This window comes from Peromyscus eremicus, chromosome 6 (genome assembly GCF_949786415.1).
Source record: "Peromyscus eremicus chromosome 6, PerEre_H2_v1, whole genome shotgun sequence".
In the NCBI taxonomy this organism is placed as follows: Eukaryota; Metazoa; Chordata; class Mammalia; order Rodentia; family Cricetidae; genus Peromyscus; species Peromyscus eremicus.
In genome coordinates, this window is record NC_081421.1 from 82063454 (window position 1) to 82083475 (window position 20022).

A 20022-nucleotide genomic window follows, 5' to 3' on the forward strand; every position below is an offset into this window, starting at 1 on the left:
ACTAGATATTTGTACCCTAAAAGCTGTATTAGAGGTATGTCACAGTCTACTCTGGCTTCAAACAGCTAAATTCTGACACAGTAAAGAAAACAGTCTCTGGTCAAAGGGGCTAAGATAGAAAAGCGCCGGTCCCCATGGCATCGGTGAATCCAGCAGCTGCTCAGACGTCTATCCATTAACACGGTGGTGTCAGCTCATGGAAGTCTGGCTTCCTTAGGAAGGGTGCCATTTTTCTGATCATCTTACAGTCTTCCTTCTGATCTGACTGCTGAGACCAGCAAGTCTTAGTACTGAATGGATAATGAATCAGCTTTTCTCCTAGCTTGCCCCTGGTAGCCTAACAGACTGATTATTAAGCTTACTTGGCTCTTACGGAGTGCTGCTGGGGCTTTTGCAGTGTATCTAATATTAACGACAAGGAACAATATATATCGAATATTCAAAGCTTTCTTTCCACCCAACTACCTCAGACTTGGATACACCTGTCATTGACTTATGTCCAATACGTTTAGAATTATGAAGTATTTAAAATGTTTAAGTTATAACATTTTCCCAAAGCATGGATACTTTCTGTCAATTATTGCATAAAAGGAGTTAATACACTTAGTTCAATGCTATATGTAGTAGGACATGGAAGATTTACTTAATAGGAATTATAATTATTTTGATAGCATTTATGGGTTTAAATGGACCTCACATACTGTCTCCTAAATGTAACATTTAAAAACAGAGTCCAGACCTGTTGAGCACCCCTGCCTTGCATTTTTACGCTGGAATACCAGAATCACACTCAAATGTGTCCAATGTCGTTTTCCTCTGAGGTGCCTTGAAAGTACAAGGTGCTGACCCGGGCCAGGCCTTCGCCTCCATTCACATGCTCCCTCAGTGGCTGGGTGGCTTGGAATGACAGTGGGGTGCTTTGAGAAGGAACCAGCATGGCTTTCCTCTTCACAGATGAACTGCACTTTGAAAACAGGTTCATTGTTTTTCTTACATGCTTGACCTAAACACCGTGAAACACCTGTTGTCCACACCTCACGTACACAGGGAAGCTTCTGTCTGCTGGTGGCACCTCTAGCGTTTGATCACAACCTGCTCATAGGCTCCAGATCCTACCCTGAAACAGCAGTGAGGGGGATACTTTCAGAACTTGAACTGTAAAGGTGGAAACTTATGAATACATTTTCTCCCAGGTACATACACCAGGTGGTTCTCCCCATCTCTTTCTTCCCCCCCTCCCTCCCTCCCTCCCTCCCTCCCTCCCTCCCTCCCTCCCTCCTTCCCTTCCTTCCTCCTTCTCTTCCTCCCTCTCCTCTCTCTGTTTTTGAGACAGGGTTTCTCCCTGCAGCCCTGGCTATCCTGGAAGACCAGGCTGGCCTTGAACTCAGAGATCCATCTGCCACAGCCTCCCGAGTGCTGGGTTTAAAGGTATGTGCCGCCACCACTTGGCTCCAGGTGGTTTTCTATTGAGTTTATTTCTACAAGGGTTAAAGGTTTCATACGCAGCACAGACACACAAGGCAATCCTAAAATCAGTTTCAGCTAGGGCAGTACACAGGGTTTCCATGAAGTTAACGATGAGAATCTTTAGTTATAATACTGTAGGTCTTAACATCTTTCTAGAAAGTGGAAAGCTTTTTCTTTCTGTTCTCTCTCCCCCATCCCACCTCTCCTCTCTCCCTCTGTTTCTCGACTTCCTCTTTTTCAGACAGGGTTCCAAGTAGCCTAGGCTGGTCTATCCCTCTCTATGTAGCCAAGGATGGCTTTGAGGGACAGTTGTTCTTGCCTCGACCTCGAAAGTGCTGGGATTCTGAGTGACAGGGCTCAGGGTCCCTTCAGTCAATATGCGGATGGCTCTCTGTACAGCCAGCACTGTGAATCCACCATGTGATGGAGATGGAAAGGGGAAGGGTTTTTCCTCTAGCATCTCGGTGTAGAAGACTGTTGGCTGTCCCCCACCTCCACCTCTTCTCGTCTGCATAGTTTAGCTGGAGACTCTTCCCTCAACTCCTCTGTGGGTAGGTGTGGTCACGTGATTAAGTTTTCCCGCAGGAACCACAAATGAAGAGCTATAGCAACTTCTGTCTCTCTAGCATACAAGGAATCCTTACCCTGGGTAAGGATTACCCAGTCCAGGAAGGTGAAATGTCATTGGCCTGGCCATTGCATTCTTGGGTTTCTGTGCTACAGCCTTTACTGTAACATGCCAGGTACGAACTGATCTCTAACAACGAAATAGGCTAAGTAACTTAATTTGCAAGCTTTGTGAATAAACCCATTCTGAGATAGCTTATGTAAGTAATGTCCTCATCAACAGGAGACTTCCGTGGCTGTTGTTAAGATGGATGCGCTTAGGACCTCAGTTCTGTGAAGTCAAAGGAGGAGCATGCCTCTTCCTTCTTGGTCTGGCAGAAGAAAGGTTCTCATCATGTCTTTTAGATGGCAGCTAGCTTTAAGCTTTTTTTTTTTTTTTTTTTTTTAAGGTTTATTTATTTATTATGTACACAGTGTTCTGCTGCATGCATGCCTGCAGGCCAGAAGAGGGCACCAGATCTCATTATGGATGGTGGTGAGCCACCATGTGGTTGCTGGGAATTGAACTCAGGACCTCTGGAAGAGCAGCCATTGCTCTTAACCGCTGAGCCATCTCTCCAGCCCCCGCTTTAAGCTTTTGAATGGGTCATAATTCTACCTTTTCTCAGGAGCATCTTGGGTGATCAGGGGAACTTTAGTGGCAGTGCTGCATGAAGGTGAGGGTCTCACTGCTAAAAAGTTAGCAGTAGGTACCTATTTCATTCGTCAAGGTATCAGAAATCCTCTCCCTCCCCCCACCCCGCGCCCCATACCCGATGCTTCACTTGGAGTGTACAGAGTTTAACAATCCTGGAAGCAGCCACGATGGCTGGACTCATCCCTTGGAGGCCTCATATGAGGTGTTTGTGGTATGCCTTTTTCCTCCAGGCATAACATGACTACCGCACTTCTTCCCATCACACAGCAGGGATAACCCTGGCACTGTAGTCACGGCAACGAAATAAGCCAATACAGCGACGACAAGGTCTACGGGAATGAGAATGGGCTTGGGCTTTCAATACATACTTGTAGAAGGAAGGAAGGGAGGGAGGGTCACAAGACTCTCCTGGGGCTCCACCCACCATTCCCTCCTGCGTGTGCTCTTGGAAGATGCTCGGGTGTGCAAGGGGTGGGAGACTAGCTGAAGCTGGGCTTCTGGGGGGCTGTCAGCCATGATGGGGTACACTTTCTTGTGATGGAGCTGTCACAAGTCACCCTTGCTTTTATAAGCCTGGGAAGCTCACCAGCTCACCAAACGGGATGTGGGCAGGACTGTCAGTTTGCTCTACTGCACTTTATCTTAGCATAGAGAAGATGAGAATTGGCATTTGAACGTCAGGATACCAGAAGGGAGTATGTGTGTGTGGGGAATAACGGCTGGAGAATTTTCGAATCTGATGAAATCTATAAGCATGGATATCCAAGAAGTTCAGTGAAACTAAAACAGAATAAACACAGAGAAACACCCAGTCACATCTCACTCCAACTTCTAAGAAACCAGTGACAAAGAGAAAATCTTTCCAGGTGCGGTGGCCCCTCTGCCTTCTACCCTAGCACTCAGGGGGCAGAAGCAGGTGGATTTTCGTGGGTTTGAGGCTATCCTGGTCTACATGGTGAATTCCAGGCCAGTCAGGGCTATACATTGAGACCCTGCCTCAAAAAAAAAAAAAAATCTTAAAAAATACCCAGATAGAGGCTGGAGAGATGGCTCAGGAGTTAAGAGCCATTCCTGCCCTTGTAGAGGACCTGAGTTCAGTTTCCAGCATTTACACTGGTGTCTCGCAACTCTAACTGCCCCAGGACATCCAATGCTCTCCCCTGGCCTCTGTGGATTCCCCTCCCCTCTGCCCCGGCCCCACAAGTACACACACACACACACACACACACACACACACACACACACACACACGGCATACATACATGCAAGCACACATAAAAAAAATAAATCTTTAAAACAGCCAGATATACAAATTATACAGGGAAAATTAAAACTAGAAATGGAAGCAGACTTCTTGTTTGAAGGAAGTGAAGTGTCTCTAAGGTCAAGAAAGGTTAAAACCAGCTTTGCTGTGAGTGGGTGCACAGCTGTTCACAGAGGTAAGGGCACTGGCTGGAAATGCTTGCTCAGTTCTGCCTAAAAGAGTAGGCTAAAATTCTGTTCTAAATAGGCTTTTTATGGTACAATTGTCAGTGCTCTATTTGTCCAATATACACTAGAAATACATTTAAATAAAGTAACAAACTAACATAGAATATAACGGTGAAGACATGCAGGAAGGGAAAGAGGATTCCAGTAATAACCAACTCTTCTCAGGGTGTACAAGCGTTGGTCCTCTTTCAGCCACAGCATAATGAAAACTGCAACCTTCGTCCTTTACTTGAGATTTTTTTCCCACAGAGCCCAGGCTGGCATCAGACTCTCTATGTAGCCCAGGATAACCTTGAACTCTTGAACTTCCTGCTTTCACTTCCCAGGTGCTGGTATTATAGGAGGGAGCTACCAGGCTTGTTTACGTCACTCTTGAAGCTGACTCGAGGGCTTCGCTCTTGCTAGGCAAACCTTCTAACAACTAGCGACATCTCCGCTCCTCGTGGAGTAGGATGCTCTGTGTTTTAGCAGGATGGTATCTGGTGGATGACGTACCTGTTCGGAAGGTGATGGCTGCCGAAGGTCGTACTTCCTCCAGGCCCCACAAATAACCTCAGGCCTTCTTCTGCAACACATAATTGGAATGCTTGTTAAGCATACGGTCATCAGACGACCATCAAATAACATGCATATTGTAGTAATCCACATTTTACATTGATTAAATGTATCGAAGCTCTGAAAGAGACAACAGGAGCGGCAGCCTCCAGCTCCTTCTCACCAACTTCCCCAAAGCTCTTTTTCTTTGAACAGGAATGACAGCTCGTTCTACAAATTTTCATGAGGTTTAATTATTTCTATTTCCAGCCAGTTACACAACAAAACAGTCAACTGTTAAGTGTTCTCTTTTCCACCAGCTTGAGTAATTGCACCTTTCAAGTTGGTGGCATATAAATTCTCAGTTTCTGTGGAAAATTCGAGGAGACTGCGGGATTCTATTCACTACTGTTTCAAGACCACCACCCCAGCCCTCCAAACTGGGTCAGGGACCTGACACTCAAAAAGTGTATGGACATAAAAGCTTTCTTTAAAACTGATCTCTGCTTCCCCCTCTCCTCCCCATCCCCCAGTTCTGGGGATTGAACCCAGGGCCTCATACATCCTAGGAACTGGCTGTACTACTGAACTACGCCTCCTTCAGCTGATTTCTTCACTCGTTTGTTCCTTTTCCAGCATCACCAGCCTTGGTCAGACAAGCTACAGAACTATCTTTGCTTTGGCGGACGGGGAATGATTCTCCGCATGGGCCATGGGCCGCGGCAGCCCGACCGATCGTGTGGGCTGACGCAGCTGTGGACCACAGCACCCGTCCGCATCCGTTCTCCGCACACCTTCTGCACTGGAGTCGAGGCTGAAGTCCTGACTCTGCAGGATTTTCTCTACAATGTCATCCGCGTCCACTCTGGTGTCGTCAACCCGCTTCAGCTGAGACTCAACAGAATCCTGCTTCACCGGGCACCTTCGAAAAGAACCACAGTTGTTTTCCACCTTTTGTATTGACGGGGTTAAGTTGAACATACAGACGTGTTACAGGTAGCGTCACCGTGTGGGAGGGCACCTGGGGAGTTTCTCCGGGGCGTCTTCCTCCCTGTCGGCGGTGTCAGGGTTTGGTTCCGCCGTGGTCGGCTCCATTTCATCACATGGCTCCAGGATGCTTTCCACTCCTGTGGACGTGCTTCCCACGGAGGTGTTTCTCCTGTGGCAGAACTCGGAGAAGCTGGATGACCGGGAGTGGCATGTGCTGTACCCTGCCGGAGGAAAAGTCACTTCGGATGTATTCACGCTATCAGTCACACTACAATCGAACTTTGTCTGTCTGAATGTGTGTGCGTGTTGAGATGGATGCACGCACATGTGTGTACAGATGCACATGCGTGAACGTGTGTAGAGAGGCCAGTGGTTGATCGGGTATCCTCTGTCACTGGCCACCTGACTTTTGAGACAGGATCTCTCGCTGGGCTTAGGACTTGCTGATTTGGCTGTAATGGTCCCTGAAATCCTCCTGCCTTTGTCTCCCCAGTGCTTAGATTATAGGAATGAACTGTCGCCCGACTTTCATGCGAGTGACTGAACTCAGGTCCTCAGGCCTGCACAACAAACACTTTACTGAACCATCTATCATCTCCGAGGCTCAATTTTTTTCATCCCACACCAGAGTAACTTCAAGTTTATTACTGAATTTTATTTTGTTTGGGACAGGCGCCTGCTATACAGAAAGCAGAGGCTGGTCTTGAACTTGCCATCCTTCTCTCCCAGCCTCCCCACTGCTGGGATAACAGGTGTGTACCACCCCACTTGGCTTCAAATCCCTTAAGAACAGTGGTTCTCAACCTGTGCCTCACAATCCCTTTGGCAAACATCTATCTCCAAAAATATTTACATTACAGTTCACAACAGTAGCAAAATTACACTTATGTAGCAACAAAAATAATTTTATGGTTGGGGGTCACCACCACTCGGGGAACTGTATTATAGGGTCACAGCATTAGGGAGGTTGAGAACCAGTGATCCAGAACAGTAAGGAGTTGAATCCCACTGGGGGCCTCTACCTGATACTTTGGACTGCTGGCTTGCATAGCTTGATGTTCTAGAATGTCCCCAGGCACCAAGTTCATCTGGAACAGAGGCACTCTTTGCTGAAAGATCTGCAACAAGTCACGTGATGTTACTATAACAAGTCAATGTCCAATTTGTACTTTAACCCGCAGATTTTTATTAATTTGCAAGTTCATAATCAAGGAAAATGCATTGTAAAGTGATAGATTCCTTCAAATTGGTACAATGTGCACAGACAGACATACAGACAAAACACCCACACAGTAAAAATAAAATCAATAAAATCTCAGAAACAGAGTAAAAAAAGAAACTGATGATAGTACATAGCATGAAAGTAAATAGACAAAGCAGTCCCAACACTGTTTCTAGAAGCTCCCTAATCATGTTCATAGACTAGCTAGCAGTTACATATTTGTAGAACCAGCCTTTCTGCACAGAAGACAGGACTGTGACTGTTGAGCGTTAGTGTAAACCACTTGGAAACCAGAACGGCTGCTAACCTAGGAGCAGGAGGAAAGCAGCTGAGTGTGACAGTTACCACAGCGGCAGTTCTCTCAATGAGACAGATGGTGCGACAGTCGGGCCACCAAATGCTGCCAAGCACGCAAGCTACTGGTCCTCTGCAAAGACTGCTCACGTCCAGACAGACTGCAAGGGTCCCCAGTATCGACCTCGACATCAGCCCTAAACCAAAGGCTAGCTCCAAGAAAACCCTCGCCAGGAGACAGTTCACAGGGATTCCTGGACACCCAAAAGTCTACCCCAGTGTTTGGCTCAGAACTCAGCCACCTGTCTCCTGGTTTCCAAAATGCATCCAATCCATATAAAAGTTTATTAAGCTCTTATCAAATCAGTATCTGTGGTATAGATGAAACGGAGGTATGGGGGCCACAAAGAGAGATAAAACATGCTCAGAATTTGGAGACAGAAGCAAAGAGAATACAGTGTGTCCAGCATTAACCAAAGAAGGTAGTAAGAACTCCAAAGGCCAGTGCACACAATTCTACAGGGGAGGAGACCTCAGAGAGGAGGCTGGCCCAGGGTCTGCCAGTGTAGGAGTCTTTCAGCTCGCTGACGAGGAAGGAGCATAGGGCACAACAAGCTTGTCGATCAGCAAATGGTTTGGTGAAGTCGGCACATAGAGCAGTGGGGGAGATGACCAATGGGAAAAGAGACTGAGGACTTGAGCACAGGCCAGCTGATGAAGACCTTTCTGGGAGCTGAACGAAAGACACTTTCAGCGATACTTCAGCGACTTCATGCCAGCGGGCCACTGCAGGCTACACGGTGTGAAGATCACTTTAGTAAAGGGAGAAGCAGGTTGGGGTGAAGAGCAAAGGTTTTGATTATAAGCCAGCTGAGAGTGAGAGGTCTTTAGCACAAAGGGCGGGATTCAACTGCTGAGCAGAAGTTTGTGCCAGGATACCCGAACAGTAGGAGAAAGAGTTGGGCAAAGCCGCACTGAGAATGTGAAGTTGACAATCAATACTCATCACATTCTGACCTGTCCCTGGTCTCTGGGATATCAAGACCAGATCACAAAGAACCCAAAGTCTGGCTGGGGAGAAAGATGAGCTTATAGATTTCAGTAATGATGCGTGGCGTGAAGCGGACCTTCCCCAAAACATTTGGAAACACATATTTGTGAATGGAAAGTATTTAACACACATTTATACAACCGCATTACATTTATGAGACTGTTAAATACAGGGGTGTAGATGACATTGCCCAGAAAACTAAGTAGACGGGACCAAGCCTCCGTGGAATAGCAACCCTGGAGAGGAGTGGGGGTGTTTTTATGCCTTAGTTTCTGTTTTTGAAGGACTGGGGACTAGACCCAGGGCTCAAGCACACAGGCAAGTGTTCTGTATCACAGCGACAGCTCCGGCACTTTAGGAAGGCTCTTTTAAATTTTTTGTTATTATTTGAGAATTTCATGCATGCATATGATGTGTTTTGGTCCCATTCACCATCTACTCCCTCCTCTCCAATTCCTCTTGTACGTCTCTCTCACTTTTCCCTACCAACTTAATGGGCTCTGTTCTTAAGTTCACTGAGTCCACCAGTTCTGCCTCTCTGTGCATGAGTGCAGGACCATCTACTGGAGCACGGGTGGCCTCTGAGGGGCCAGACCCCTGAAGAAAACTCACCCGCCCTCCCCCAGTAGCCATCAATTACTAACAGATTCTAGGCTTAAAAACCAACAACTCGTTACATTGATTTACCTACTTATTTAGGTGTGTGTGTGCATGTGTGTGTGCACGTGTGCATACACACGCGTACACGTGTGTCACCCAGCATACACGTGGAGGCCAGGCCAGATGACAATTAGCTAACTAGCTGGTGGCAAACATCTGCTTCTACCAGTGGGTCCTGGGGACTGAACTCGGGTCAACAGGATGGGCAGCAAGCATCTTTACTCACTGAACCACCTTTCCTGCTCAAGAAATCCCTGAGAAGCAGGAGAGGAAAGGTCATGAAGGTAGGCGTCAAAGGGAGAGAAGGCTTCAAGGAAGAATTAGTGGCTGAGTCAGACGAGAGCAGGAAAAACGGCCAAAGGAGTCGGCGACCACGTAACTGTAGACATCAGGACAGGACACAAAGCAGACGGCACAGGAGTTTAACAATAAACGGGCCCTGTGATGGCTAACTCCCACTGTAAATCTAGTCACCTAAGGGAGCCGCGTCTGGGCGTGTCTGTGAGGGGGTTTCCAGAGAGAGGGTTAACCGAAAGGTGAAAACCCACCCTGAATGTGAGCAGAGCCATTCCCTGAGCTGAGGTCCCGGACTGAAGGAGAAAGGGAAAGAGGAAGCAGCTGGACACGAGTGTTTCTCTTTCTCTGTCTCCTGACTGTGGACGCAAGGTGACCAGATACCTCCCACCCCACCGTGACTTCCCCACAGGGACGGACTGCATCCTGGAACTGTGAGCCCAAACATCCTTCAAGTTCTTCCGTCACAGCAAGTGCGGTGATGAATCCAGGCAGTATTGCTTTCTAGAAGTTTGTCTGCATAACTGTGATGCATGCCTCAAATATGTATTCTCTTGATGAGACTTCTCCAGGTCTGTCTGGCTGCTTGCCTGTCTGTCTATCTATCTGACACTGGACTGCTGGAGTCTAGAGGACAGCAGAAGATAGGAAGACAGATATTATCCTATGAGAAGGATGATGGGGTCTACTTTATATTTTCTCAGCATAGACAGCAGCTCAGGACATTTAAGTGCCGAGGGAGGAGTTAATGGAAAGATTAACAGTATCCGTAAGATCAGCTGATCCTAAATCAAGAAATCCATACTCACAATTACTTAGGAGAAACCCTCTCGCTGCACATTTAAGAAGGTAGTGAAAATGTTAGTCCTAGCGTGTCACCTTTCTTTCCAACGATACACCCTGTTCCCACCATTTGGGAGCTAGAAGGAAACTCTCAGGTCCCTTCCCTGCAGCCGGGTTGGCATGCTGCCTCCCCTGCTTTTAGCAACCACAGTCGATTCTGCCTGGGCTGGAAGACTGTCTAGGGAAGTGGATCTCAGAGTGTGCTCGGGGACCAGCAGCAGCAACAGAGGAGCTGAACCGGTGTGTATCATAAAGTCTCAGGCACCCACGAGGATCCACCAAGTCCAAAACCGGCTGCCGGGGCTAGCGGGGTGTTTTAACACCCTCCACCCCCAGGTAAATCAAATGCACAGTGAGGCTTGAGAAGCAGCAAGAAGGGAAAGAGGAGGAGGAGGAGGAGGAGGAGGAGCAGCAAAGAGCTGGCGGGAGAATGGGCCCAGCCGGAGGGAGGGGTGGGGAAAATGGGAGGGTCTCGTGTTTGTGAGGAGTGGATGCAGCCAGCGAGAGGCAGTATTAGCACAACATTGAGCTATCACTGTCAGTGCACATGACTCTAGACAAATATGTCCCGGTTGGAGCACCATACTAACCGGCCCATTTCAAGTCATGAGTGCATACAAATTTACATGTGGGTGGTTGTAGGACTTTTTTTTTCCATCCATTTATTTATTTTTGTGTATGTGTGTGGACATGCATGTGCCACAGGATGCGTGTGGAGGTCAGAGGATAACCTGCTCTCTCCTTAAACTGTGTGGATTCCAAGGGTTAAACGCTGGTCATCAGGCTTGGTGGCAAGCACCTTGACCTGCTGAGCCATCCTGCCAGCCCCTCAGGGTTTAGGAATCTATTAGGAAATTAAATAGAATTGTTTTCCAGAAAGTAAAGGGCCAGGAAGCTATATACCCATACCTGCTATTCCGAGATGCACCTTGAGGGTCTCCCCGCCTTTTCTATCCTCTTCCAGAGACTCGGATTCCCCAGCGATGGGTATTGACATGGACGTGGAGGGAGGCCTGTAAACAGACAGATCTTGAATCATGTGTGAGCCTGCAGGTTTGAACTAGTGTTAGAGAGTCATTGTGTGGTCAGTGCCTGGCCTGAGAAAGCTGTTTATTAGAGTTAGCCTTTTGAGGATGAAATAAAAACCATTAAATAATCCATAAGCATCTTTTAGAGCACTAAAATCCTGAATAATAAATGTGGGAGAGATTTTTGTATAAAGGTTTTATTTTTACCTATGTACAAATGTGTGCATGCACACATGTGCAGGTGTCTGCAGAGACTGAAAGAGGGTGGTGGACCCCATGGAGCTAGAGTTACAGACGATTGTGAGCCACCTGACGTGGGTGCTGGGGACTGAACTTTGGTCCTCTGCAAGAGCATCAGGTGCTCTTAACCACTGAGTCACCTCTCCCGTCTGTGGAAAAAAGGCTTTTATATAACAAAATACTGGGAACAGAAAAAGTCTCATGGAGGTCTGGGGAGAGAGAGAGAGAGAGAGAGAGAGAGAGAGAGAGAGAGAGAGAGAGAGAGAGAGGGAGAGAGAGAGAGAGAGAGAATGAATCCAATGTGGTGTCACAGTCCTATAATTTCAGCACTCAGGTCAAGGCAGGAGGACCAGAAGTTCAAGATCATCCTTGGGCACATAGCAAGCTGTATACTAACCTGGGCTACACAAGCCTATCTATCTTACAGCCAAGATAAACCCTTCAAAAGCGCCTTTGGGACAAAGCTTCAGCTCCTCACATGACTCCCAAAGCTTTTCACAGTCTGTTTTAGACCAACCTCTTTAATTACCAATACTTGTATTATGACTTTTGTTGTGATATTTTGGGGGATGGAGATATACTACACAGGGTTTCTCTGTGTAGTTTTGGTGCCTGTCTTGGATCTCACTCTGTAGACCAGGCTGGCCTCGAACTCACAGAGATCTGCCTGACTCTGTCTCCCGAGTGCCAAGATTAAAGGCATGCACCACCCCCGCCCGGCTGGGGTGGGGGCACATATTTTTGAGACATGATCTCGCTCTGTAGCCCTGGCTGGCTTGGTAATCTGTATGTAGCCCAGACAGGCCTTGCACTCTCATGAAGATCCTCCTGTCACAGTTTTCTGAATGCTAGGATTACAGGCGTGTACCACCAGGCCTAGCTGAGTTACATGTCTAAATAACATAAAAAACTTGGTTAAAAAACAAAACAAGCGGGGCAGTGGTGGCCCACGCCTTTAATCCCAGCAGAGCCAGGTGGATCTCTGTAAGTTGGAGGCCAGCCTGGACTACCAAATGAGTCCCAGGAAAGGCGCAAAGCTACACAGAGAAACCCTGTCTCGAAAAACCAAAAAAAAAAAAAAAAAAAAAAAAAAAAAAACCCAAAAAAAACCTAAAAAAAAACCAAAACGCCATTGAATATTTCACAGTAAACATATATAAAAGATTCATGCAAAGAATGGAGTCTATAATAACAGTCATAAATCACCAGCGACTGGCCGGTGTCTGCAAGCCTCGACTCTTAAATGCCAGTCGTCTTCCCTTCCACAGGTGATTACAGGCACAACACTTCCAACACTACCATGAATTTGGCACTTCCGTCCTGCTGTCTCAGAGAACTGGAGTCACTCCTGCTGAGTGCTCTAAGACAGGGGCAACCAGCATTCAGACGGAACAAGCTGACCACGGGCTGTTAGTACAGCAGACTTCGAATCTGAAATCTTAACTAGGCTGCTGCACTTCTGTTACCCAGGGCAACACAGTTCAGTGACCAACCCCCGAGGGCCCACTGTGTGCTGGCTCTGTTCTATTACTCCTTTTGTTCAAAAATGTATAATAGTCTTTGTCAGGATCCCTTGATACAGCACAGTTGCAGACTAAAGAAATGGGGATTATTTTAATTTTAAAGTAATGTTCAGAGTCTGTGAAAAATGACCTCCTAAAATGACATCATTACCCTATGCACCATAACAATGCCCTGTGTGTGTGCAAATGGTTTTCTCTTCCTGGAATGTCTCTACTTGCCTTCCAAGCTTAGTACATTCTTATTCACCATCACGACTTATCCCAGTACCACCCCCTCAGGGAGGAGTTTCTGGCTTTCAAGGAACGGTGGTGATTAGAGGCCCTCTGCTCTCTGCCCCTGTCACATCGTGTGCTGTGTGCACATCTCCCACATCAAGGGGCATCCAGCAGAGCAGGCATGCATCTGTAGCTACTTACCGTTGGCTCCACCCAGACATACTTGGCCAAGGCGACTGCTCTGTCTCAGTTCCCTCATTTGTAAGGTAAGAATTTGGATCACACTGGAATGCTTTACAAATTCTTTTTTTTTAGACGTGGGTTTTGTTGTGTCTTACATCTGAGCTCTGAACTGCAGCTCTTGTGAGTTCTCAGGAGAGAAACGTTAACTAATGAAACCGTCACACAATCTACCTCTTCCGTCCTTGTTCCCGTCACGGCTCCCTTGGGTTGTCTCGTTTCTACCTTGCGTCGTAATAAGAACATTTGCTTTTCACCCGAAAGCTCTGCAGCCTTTTATCTTCCTCAGAAGGTAAGTGGAGTCCTTATTCTAATGGTCCACAAGATGACCATCTGACCGCATCTTGTTACTGAGCCCCTCACTCCCTCTGCGCTAGATTTGTGGGTCTCCGGGCAGTTACTTGAGTATGCTGGGAACAGGACCCTCTCCAGGCTTTGTTCCATATTCCCTCCACCTTGAACACTCTTTCCCCAAATATCCATGTGGCTTCAAGTCTCTACTCAAATGTCATCTTAAGCAGGGAGGCCTCCCCTGATACGACATAAAACAGCAAAGCTCTTTACGGCATGCCCCCACCCCCTGCCACTCCTCATCAGAGCATCTATTCCCAGGCTCCTTTTCTGTTTATCAGGACTTGGTGGTTTCTTACAGTATAAGCCCTAGGGTGGCAGAAAGCAGTGTCTTCTGCTTGCTGCTGTTTCTGAAGTTAGAATGCAGTCCCACACGCTCTAAGACATGTACTGTTAAAGAAGTGAGTAAGGAAATAGCAAATTAAAACCTTATTTGTACAATGCCACCTTAAACCTGAAAACCTAAAGACGGCAAATGATCTATAACTTGCATCATTTTGAGAGTGGAAAGCTTACTTGGCAACAGGAAACAGTCACTTCTACAACGCTCAGTCCACCACAAAAGGAACTGTGTGCCTACAAATCTGCTTCAGTTTGTATCATGCTTGCAGATAAATAATCCATTTACTGGTTATCAACTTACGTTTTAAAGCATGGGTCACCAGACATCAGCTGCATACTGATCAAAACCTAAACAAAAGAGCAACAAATGCCACAATTACAAAAGACTTCTCGAGAAGCCAGCTTTTGCTAATCCGTATTTCCCCCGCGACAACTAGTCCTATTTATATTTTCTATCTAGAAAGCATTAAGTGAAATGAATGTTTAATGAGGGTGTGCCCAACATTCAATTACTGCTTTATGCAGACAAGGATTAAAAATCATCTTTAATGGTCAAAACCTCGTGGAAAAGATAAAAATAAAAAGTAAGCACTTCCCCAGTGATACCCCTTGCTTGGCCATGTGTCTGTGTTTACTCCAGATTCCTGTGGGGTGTAAACATTTGATAACCAGGCCCTCCAGCTCCACAGGCGGAGGCTTCATGGGATATCTGCTCGGAGCTCTGAAGGGCAGAGTGCCTCGGCACCAGCTTTGGCTGTTTCCTTCTACGACGTTGATGTTCCCTGGTTGCTAAGGAACCTGTAAGAATCTACCACAGGACAATCCCACTTTTTTTTTTTCCCCTGAGGGAGTCTGGCCTTGAATTCACTGTGTGTCACAGGGTGGTCTTAAACTTTGTCCTTTCCTCCTTCCTGAGTGCTACAATCCCAGGCATGTGCCACTGTACCCTTTATGGGGTGCTGGGGATTGAACCCAGGGCTCTGTGTATGCTAGGCAGGCTTCCTACCAACCAGGCAATAGTCCCAGCCCCAAACTCACATTCTTATGGCAAAAATAATAGTAATGACATTCACAATGATAGTGACTTGAGAATTTATTTTGTTTTGGCTCTTTGAGAGAATCTCAGTATTCCAGGCTACGCTAAAACTTGCTTTGTAGCCAAGGACAACCTCAAATTTAAGATCTTCCTGCCTCAGCCTCCTAAGTGCTGGGATCATACACATTAAGCCCCCACTTGGCTGGATTTGGGAACTTACATTCCAGATATAAACACGTGTTTTATACATATCATCTCATTATACACATGTACCACCACACTTGGCTGGATTTGGGAACTTATGTTTCAGATATAAACTACATGTCCTATCCACATCATCTCACTTCATCTTTAACACTCCCATGAGAGAGTCACATTCTCCTTTTGAGACCACAGAGATTGGGGAATAGTTTCTGAATCACAGCTGGTATAGGGCAGAACCCAGGACCATGCTTACTGAGTTCATAGTCTTAATGACCAACAGGACACATACAGGTTATGACACATTTTCCAGCTAATGTTTGACAAGCATCTTTTACAACCTTATTCATTCATACCTCTTTACCCAGGACCTCCACTATCGTCTCTTTTTTACTTTATTTTTTCCTTAACTCTCAGACCTATCCTATTGTGCTGGTTCTCTTATTGTGTCTTCTTTCATGCAATCCTCCAATCTGGTTTCTAACTCTCCAGGACAGCACTTGGGACTATCTGAATGTCTTGGGATGGAAGAAATTGTGTAGTGAGGCAGAACAGAGAAGTGGGACAGAGATGAGAGGTGGGAGGCTGAGCTCTGTTCTTAAGATATGGGGACACCGCAGCTGTTTCTTTGGATGTTGACAAGGATGGTTCATTAAAGGGAGAGATGACCAAGAGCAGATGATCCAAGAGAAAAGTCTTTGATTGTGCCTGTGTGGATTCTAGAGCCCAAGAGGAAGGACTCACTTCTTACAGGAGGAGGGTCATGTCTTCCCTGTAACCATGGGCAAGGCAGCAGCCATGCACTGTAATAACAGGGGAGACAAGAAGAACTGTAAGTTCTATGCTGAGATGATGAGGGGATGTGAGTTTAATGAGTTCTATTTCTTCAATGAAGGAGAAGCTTGGCGGAGGTAAAACACGGGGCATGAAAATACATTGAAAAAAAAGGCAGGGAGGCAACTATCTAAATTGAGACAGGAGGCAGAGTATGGCTGCCAGCTGGAGGTGAGCCCGATTTCAGTAATGCCCACTCATCTGTGTGTCCTCCAGCAATGTCCAGCTCAGGACACAGACTCAGGGAGGACACAGAGTCAAACCAAGTGGGACTGGAGATCTTCAGGGACAGCAACAGGCAAAGGGACCCGGAGTAGGATATCAAGTAGGATAATCATGAACTGTGCACTCTAAGCTACGTAAGGGGGAGGTGGAAGCAAGTGAGGCCTGGCAGATCATGGGAAAGGGGGAGGGTTGAAGACAGCTGTGTGAGATGACAGAGAGGGCTGGGAACATAGGAGATGGTGGTAGGAGAGAGGAAACCACCTAAAATTAAAAAACTATTTCAGGGGGATATGACTTGATGGGTAAAGCATTTGTCACAAAGGAAGAGGACACACACACACACACACACACACACACACACACACACACACAAGCATGCACACAAAAGCAGCATGGGTTATTTGTTTTTTAATGTAAGAAATATATAATGAACAGTATAGTCAGTGGGTTTTGAGACTGGGGTTAGAGGGCATGATAATGTGAAAAGGCCACGGAACAGCAGATATGCATGCTGGTCTCAGCTCTGTCATTCACTACTTCTCTTACAGAAAACACCTAGCCTTCTGAGACTCATTATAAAACATGGATTTTTATCTGTGGTGGCCCCCATAGACTCATGTGTTTGAATGCTTGGCCCTCAGGGAGTGGCACTATTAGGTGTGGCCTTGTTGGAGGTAGTGTGTCACTGTGAAGGCAGGCTTTGAGGTCTTATAAGCTCAAGTCTGGCCAGTGTGACTGTCTCCTTTTGCTGTCTGTGAATCAAGATGTAGAACTCTCAGCTCCTTCTCCAGCACCATGTCTGCCTACATGCTACCATGTCCCACCATAATGATAATGGACTAAACCTTTGAAACTGTAAGCCAGCCCCAACTAAATGTTTTCTTTTATAAGAGTTGCCATGATCATGGTGTCTCTTCACAGCAATAGAAACCCTAACTAAGACACCATCTATCTAGACCTGTCAATCTCATGGTAGGGGGATATGTGCAACTGCCCTGAGATATTTTCAGAGGTATATAACAACAAAATCAAATCAACTTGAAGTTCATAGGATGATGCTCTTTTAATTTCCTCCCTTGGTTTGCTTGTTTTGGTTTTTTGAGACACAGTTTGTCTGTGTAGCCCTGGCTGTCCTGGAACTCACTTAGTAGACCAGGCTGGCCTCGAACTCACAGAGATCTGCCTGCCTCTGTCTCCTGAGTGCTGGGATTAAAGGCAAGTGCTATCAGTGCCTGGCTCCTACCTTGGTTTTTGAGACAGGGTCTCATGTATCTAAGGCTGGCCTTGAACCTCTGATCATCCCTGCCTCCATCTCCAAAATGCTATGATCATAGGTGTGTACTACCATACCTGACATTTCCTCATCTTCTTTACCATTTTCCTCTCCACATCAATGCCCATCCCACCTTTCTTAAAGCTGCTGCTGTGTGCGAGGGATGTCTGCCTCTAAGAACCAGTTCATAAATTCTCTATCTGATCCAGAGCTAAATGTTCACTGAAAACAAAGTTTAAGCTATAGTTTTAAAGTAATTCTTCACTTTCCTAACTTTGAAATAAAAACCATTTGGTTTTTAAATATCTGTCTTTCTTCTTCTTGGGTAACTTACTAATTAAGTAAAATGTAGCAAAGATTCTCCTAGGTACAAGACATTTTCTGAATATTTTCCCAATGGATCTCATTTAATATTTCCATCAACTTCATGAAGCATGCGTTCTCTGTGATGACCTGAACACATGGCCCCGATGAGATTTGGAGAAATAAGGCAGATGTCCATGAGTGGGTCTGCCTGTCCTGTCTCTTCACTAGTTACAAGAGAAGCCAGTGACTTCCACATACACATCACAGCTTCTCTGGAAGTTCTCCTGAGAGGAGTGTGTGTGTGTATGTGTGTGTGCGTGTGCATGGGGGCAAATGTGTGTGTTAGTGTACATACCAGTGCATACGCAACACCCACAGGAGGGCATCAGAAGTCCTATCATTTTCAGCCTTATTCCTTTATGGCAAGGTCTCTCCTTGAGCCCGGAGCTTGCATTTTACAGCTAGGTTGACAGCCAGCAAGCATTAGCGAACTTTCTGTCTCCACTCCCCACATCACTGGGGTTTCAAGCACGAGCAGAACTAGCTCTGGCTTCTTACATGTACTGGGATCTGAACTCAGCTCTTCAGGCTTGTACAGCAAGTGTTCCTAACTACTAAGCCTCAGCTTTCTGGCCCCGACAGCTGTACGGATTTTAAGCCGCGCATCTAACCATCATGTCCCCTCTCCCCAGCAAGCACTTCTGTTGCAGTGGTGGTGTACTTGTTCACAGCACCGATGAGAAACACACTGGACCATAAAGATCATCATTATTTTTCACTGCTCCTATGGCTTGGAAGGGTCTTTCCTGGTGGTATGGAGGCTCATGACCTCAGTATGGAGTCCCATTGTATCTATGACAGCAGATACCTGTGCTTAGCTGGAGGCAGAAAAATCTCTTTTATTGGCATGGAAGTCTTGAAGAGTGCTTACTTTAAGAATGGAATTGTCCTGTCTTGTATTTTTGGTATCATAGCCTTCCAGTAAACAGCGACGGGTGGTATTTCCTGATCCAGCAAACTCCGCCAGGTTTAGATCTGCAAAGCCCAGCTATGAAAAGAAAGAGAATCATATTAATAGACTATCTAGCAGGCTCTATCATATCTCCTTGAAATAGACACTCAACCTTGAGTTTTCTCAAAGCTCTCAGTTCTTGTCATCTTACTACGACCTGCGTTGCCACTTGCTTTACACGGGTCCTTAATTTAGTTGTTTTTTAATAAAAATCGACTACTTATCTCATCTTTTATCATGGATTTGATGGGCTGTGCTGAATACATTTCTGTACGCGTTAAAGTGAACATATGACTGTGCTAGTAAAACTAAGGCACATGGAAAAGCAAAACCATTCATAGTAACACCTACACTCCCATCGCATGTGGGGAGAACGAGTGGTCACGCTCGTGTGCAGCGGTAGAGACTCTGACTCCGCTATTCTGGATCCTCCCTGTGCTGAGTTAGCCATGAGGGACGGCAGCTCCTGACAGGTTAAGTTCTCACTCTCCCCACACTCACGAGAGGACTCAAGTGAGCCTCCTGGCTTCTTGAGTAGGGGCACCTTTTCCTCTCTCCCTTCCTGCCAATCAGCCTTCAGCTGAGTCTCTTCATGGAAGCTGCTTCCCTTGCTCATGGTTCTGTCTCACACCTACCCTCTCTGCTGCTACCCAGAAGTTCAGTTTAAACTTGTTCCTCTTCCACACTACTACCCAGAAATGCCATTTCCTGCCGGTATCAAAGCTAGCTGTAGTCATTCCTCTGATGCTGCTTAACCCGGATTCCCTGTTCAAGTGTACCCCTTACATGACTGTCATTTTAGCAGTCTACTCCTACATAACTGTGCACAATTTTTATGAACAAAAGAAGTGAATTAAGCACATCTCTATGAACATTAATAAACTGTATGATATGTTTCAAACATTGCTGAGGTTGTTTGCTTCAAGGTTTTTTTTGTGTGTGTGTGTATAATGTATGTGTATGTATGTGTATGCATAGGTATGCACATCCAACAGTGAGTGTGCAGAGGTCAGAGGACAAGCTCAGGCTTTGGTCTTCACCTTCCACCGTGTTTGAGGCAGGGTCTCTTTGTTGTCTCCGCCATA

At 46.3% G+C, this 20022-nt stretch overlaps 1 protein-coding gene across 1 annotated transcript in view; it reads right to left on the reverse strand.

The window, feature by feature from the left end:
• Positions 1 to 619: 619 nt before the first annotated feature.
• Eeig2 (EEIG family member 2) overlaps positions 620 to 20022 on the reverse strand; it is a 51370-nt gene continuing 31967 nt past the window's right edge. The window contains exons 4-11 of the mRNA XM_059266115.1: positions 18857 to 18973; positions 14352 to 14398; positions 11020 to 11123; positions 6769 to 6864; positions 5778 to 5967; positions 5551 to 5678; positions 4718 to 4787; positions 620 to 1117 (exon numbers count right to left, since the gene is read on the reverse strand). Coding sequence (XP_059122098.1) covers positions 1075 to 1117; positions 4718 to 4787; positions 5551 to 5678; positions 5778 to 5967; positions 6769 to 6864; positions 11020 to 11123; positions 14352 to 14398; positions 18857 to 18973 — 795 coding nt within the window. The 3' untranslated portion in view covers positions 620 to 1074. The remainder of the gene's footprint in view (positions 1118 to 4717; positions 4788 to 5550; positions 5679 to 5777; positions 5968 to 6768; positions 6865 to 11019; positions 11124 to 14351; positions 14399 to 18856; positions 18974 to 20022) is intronic.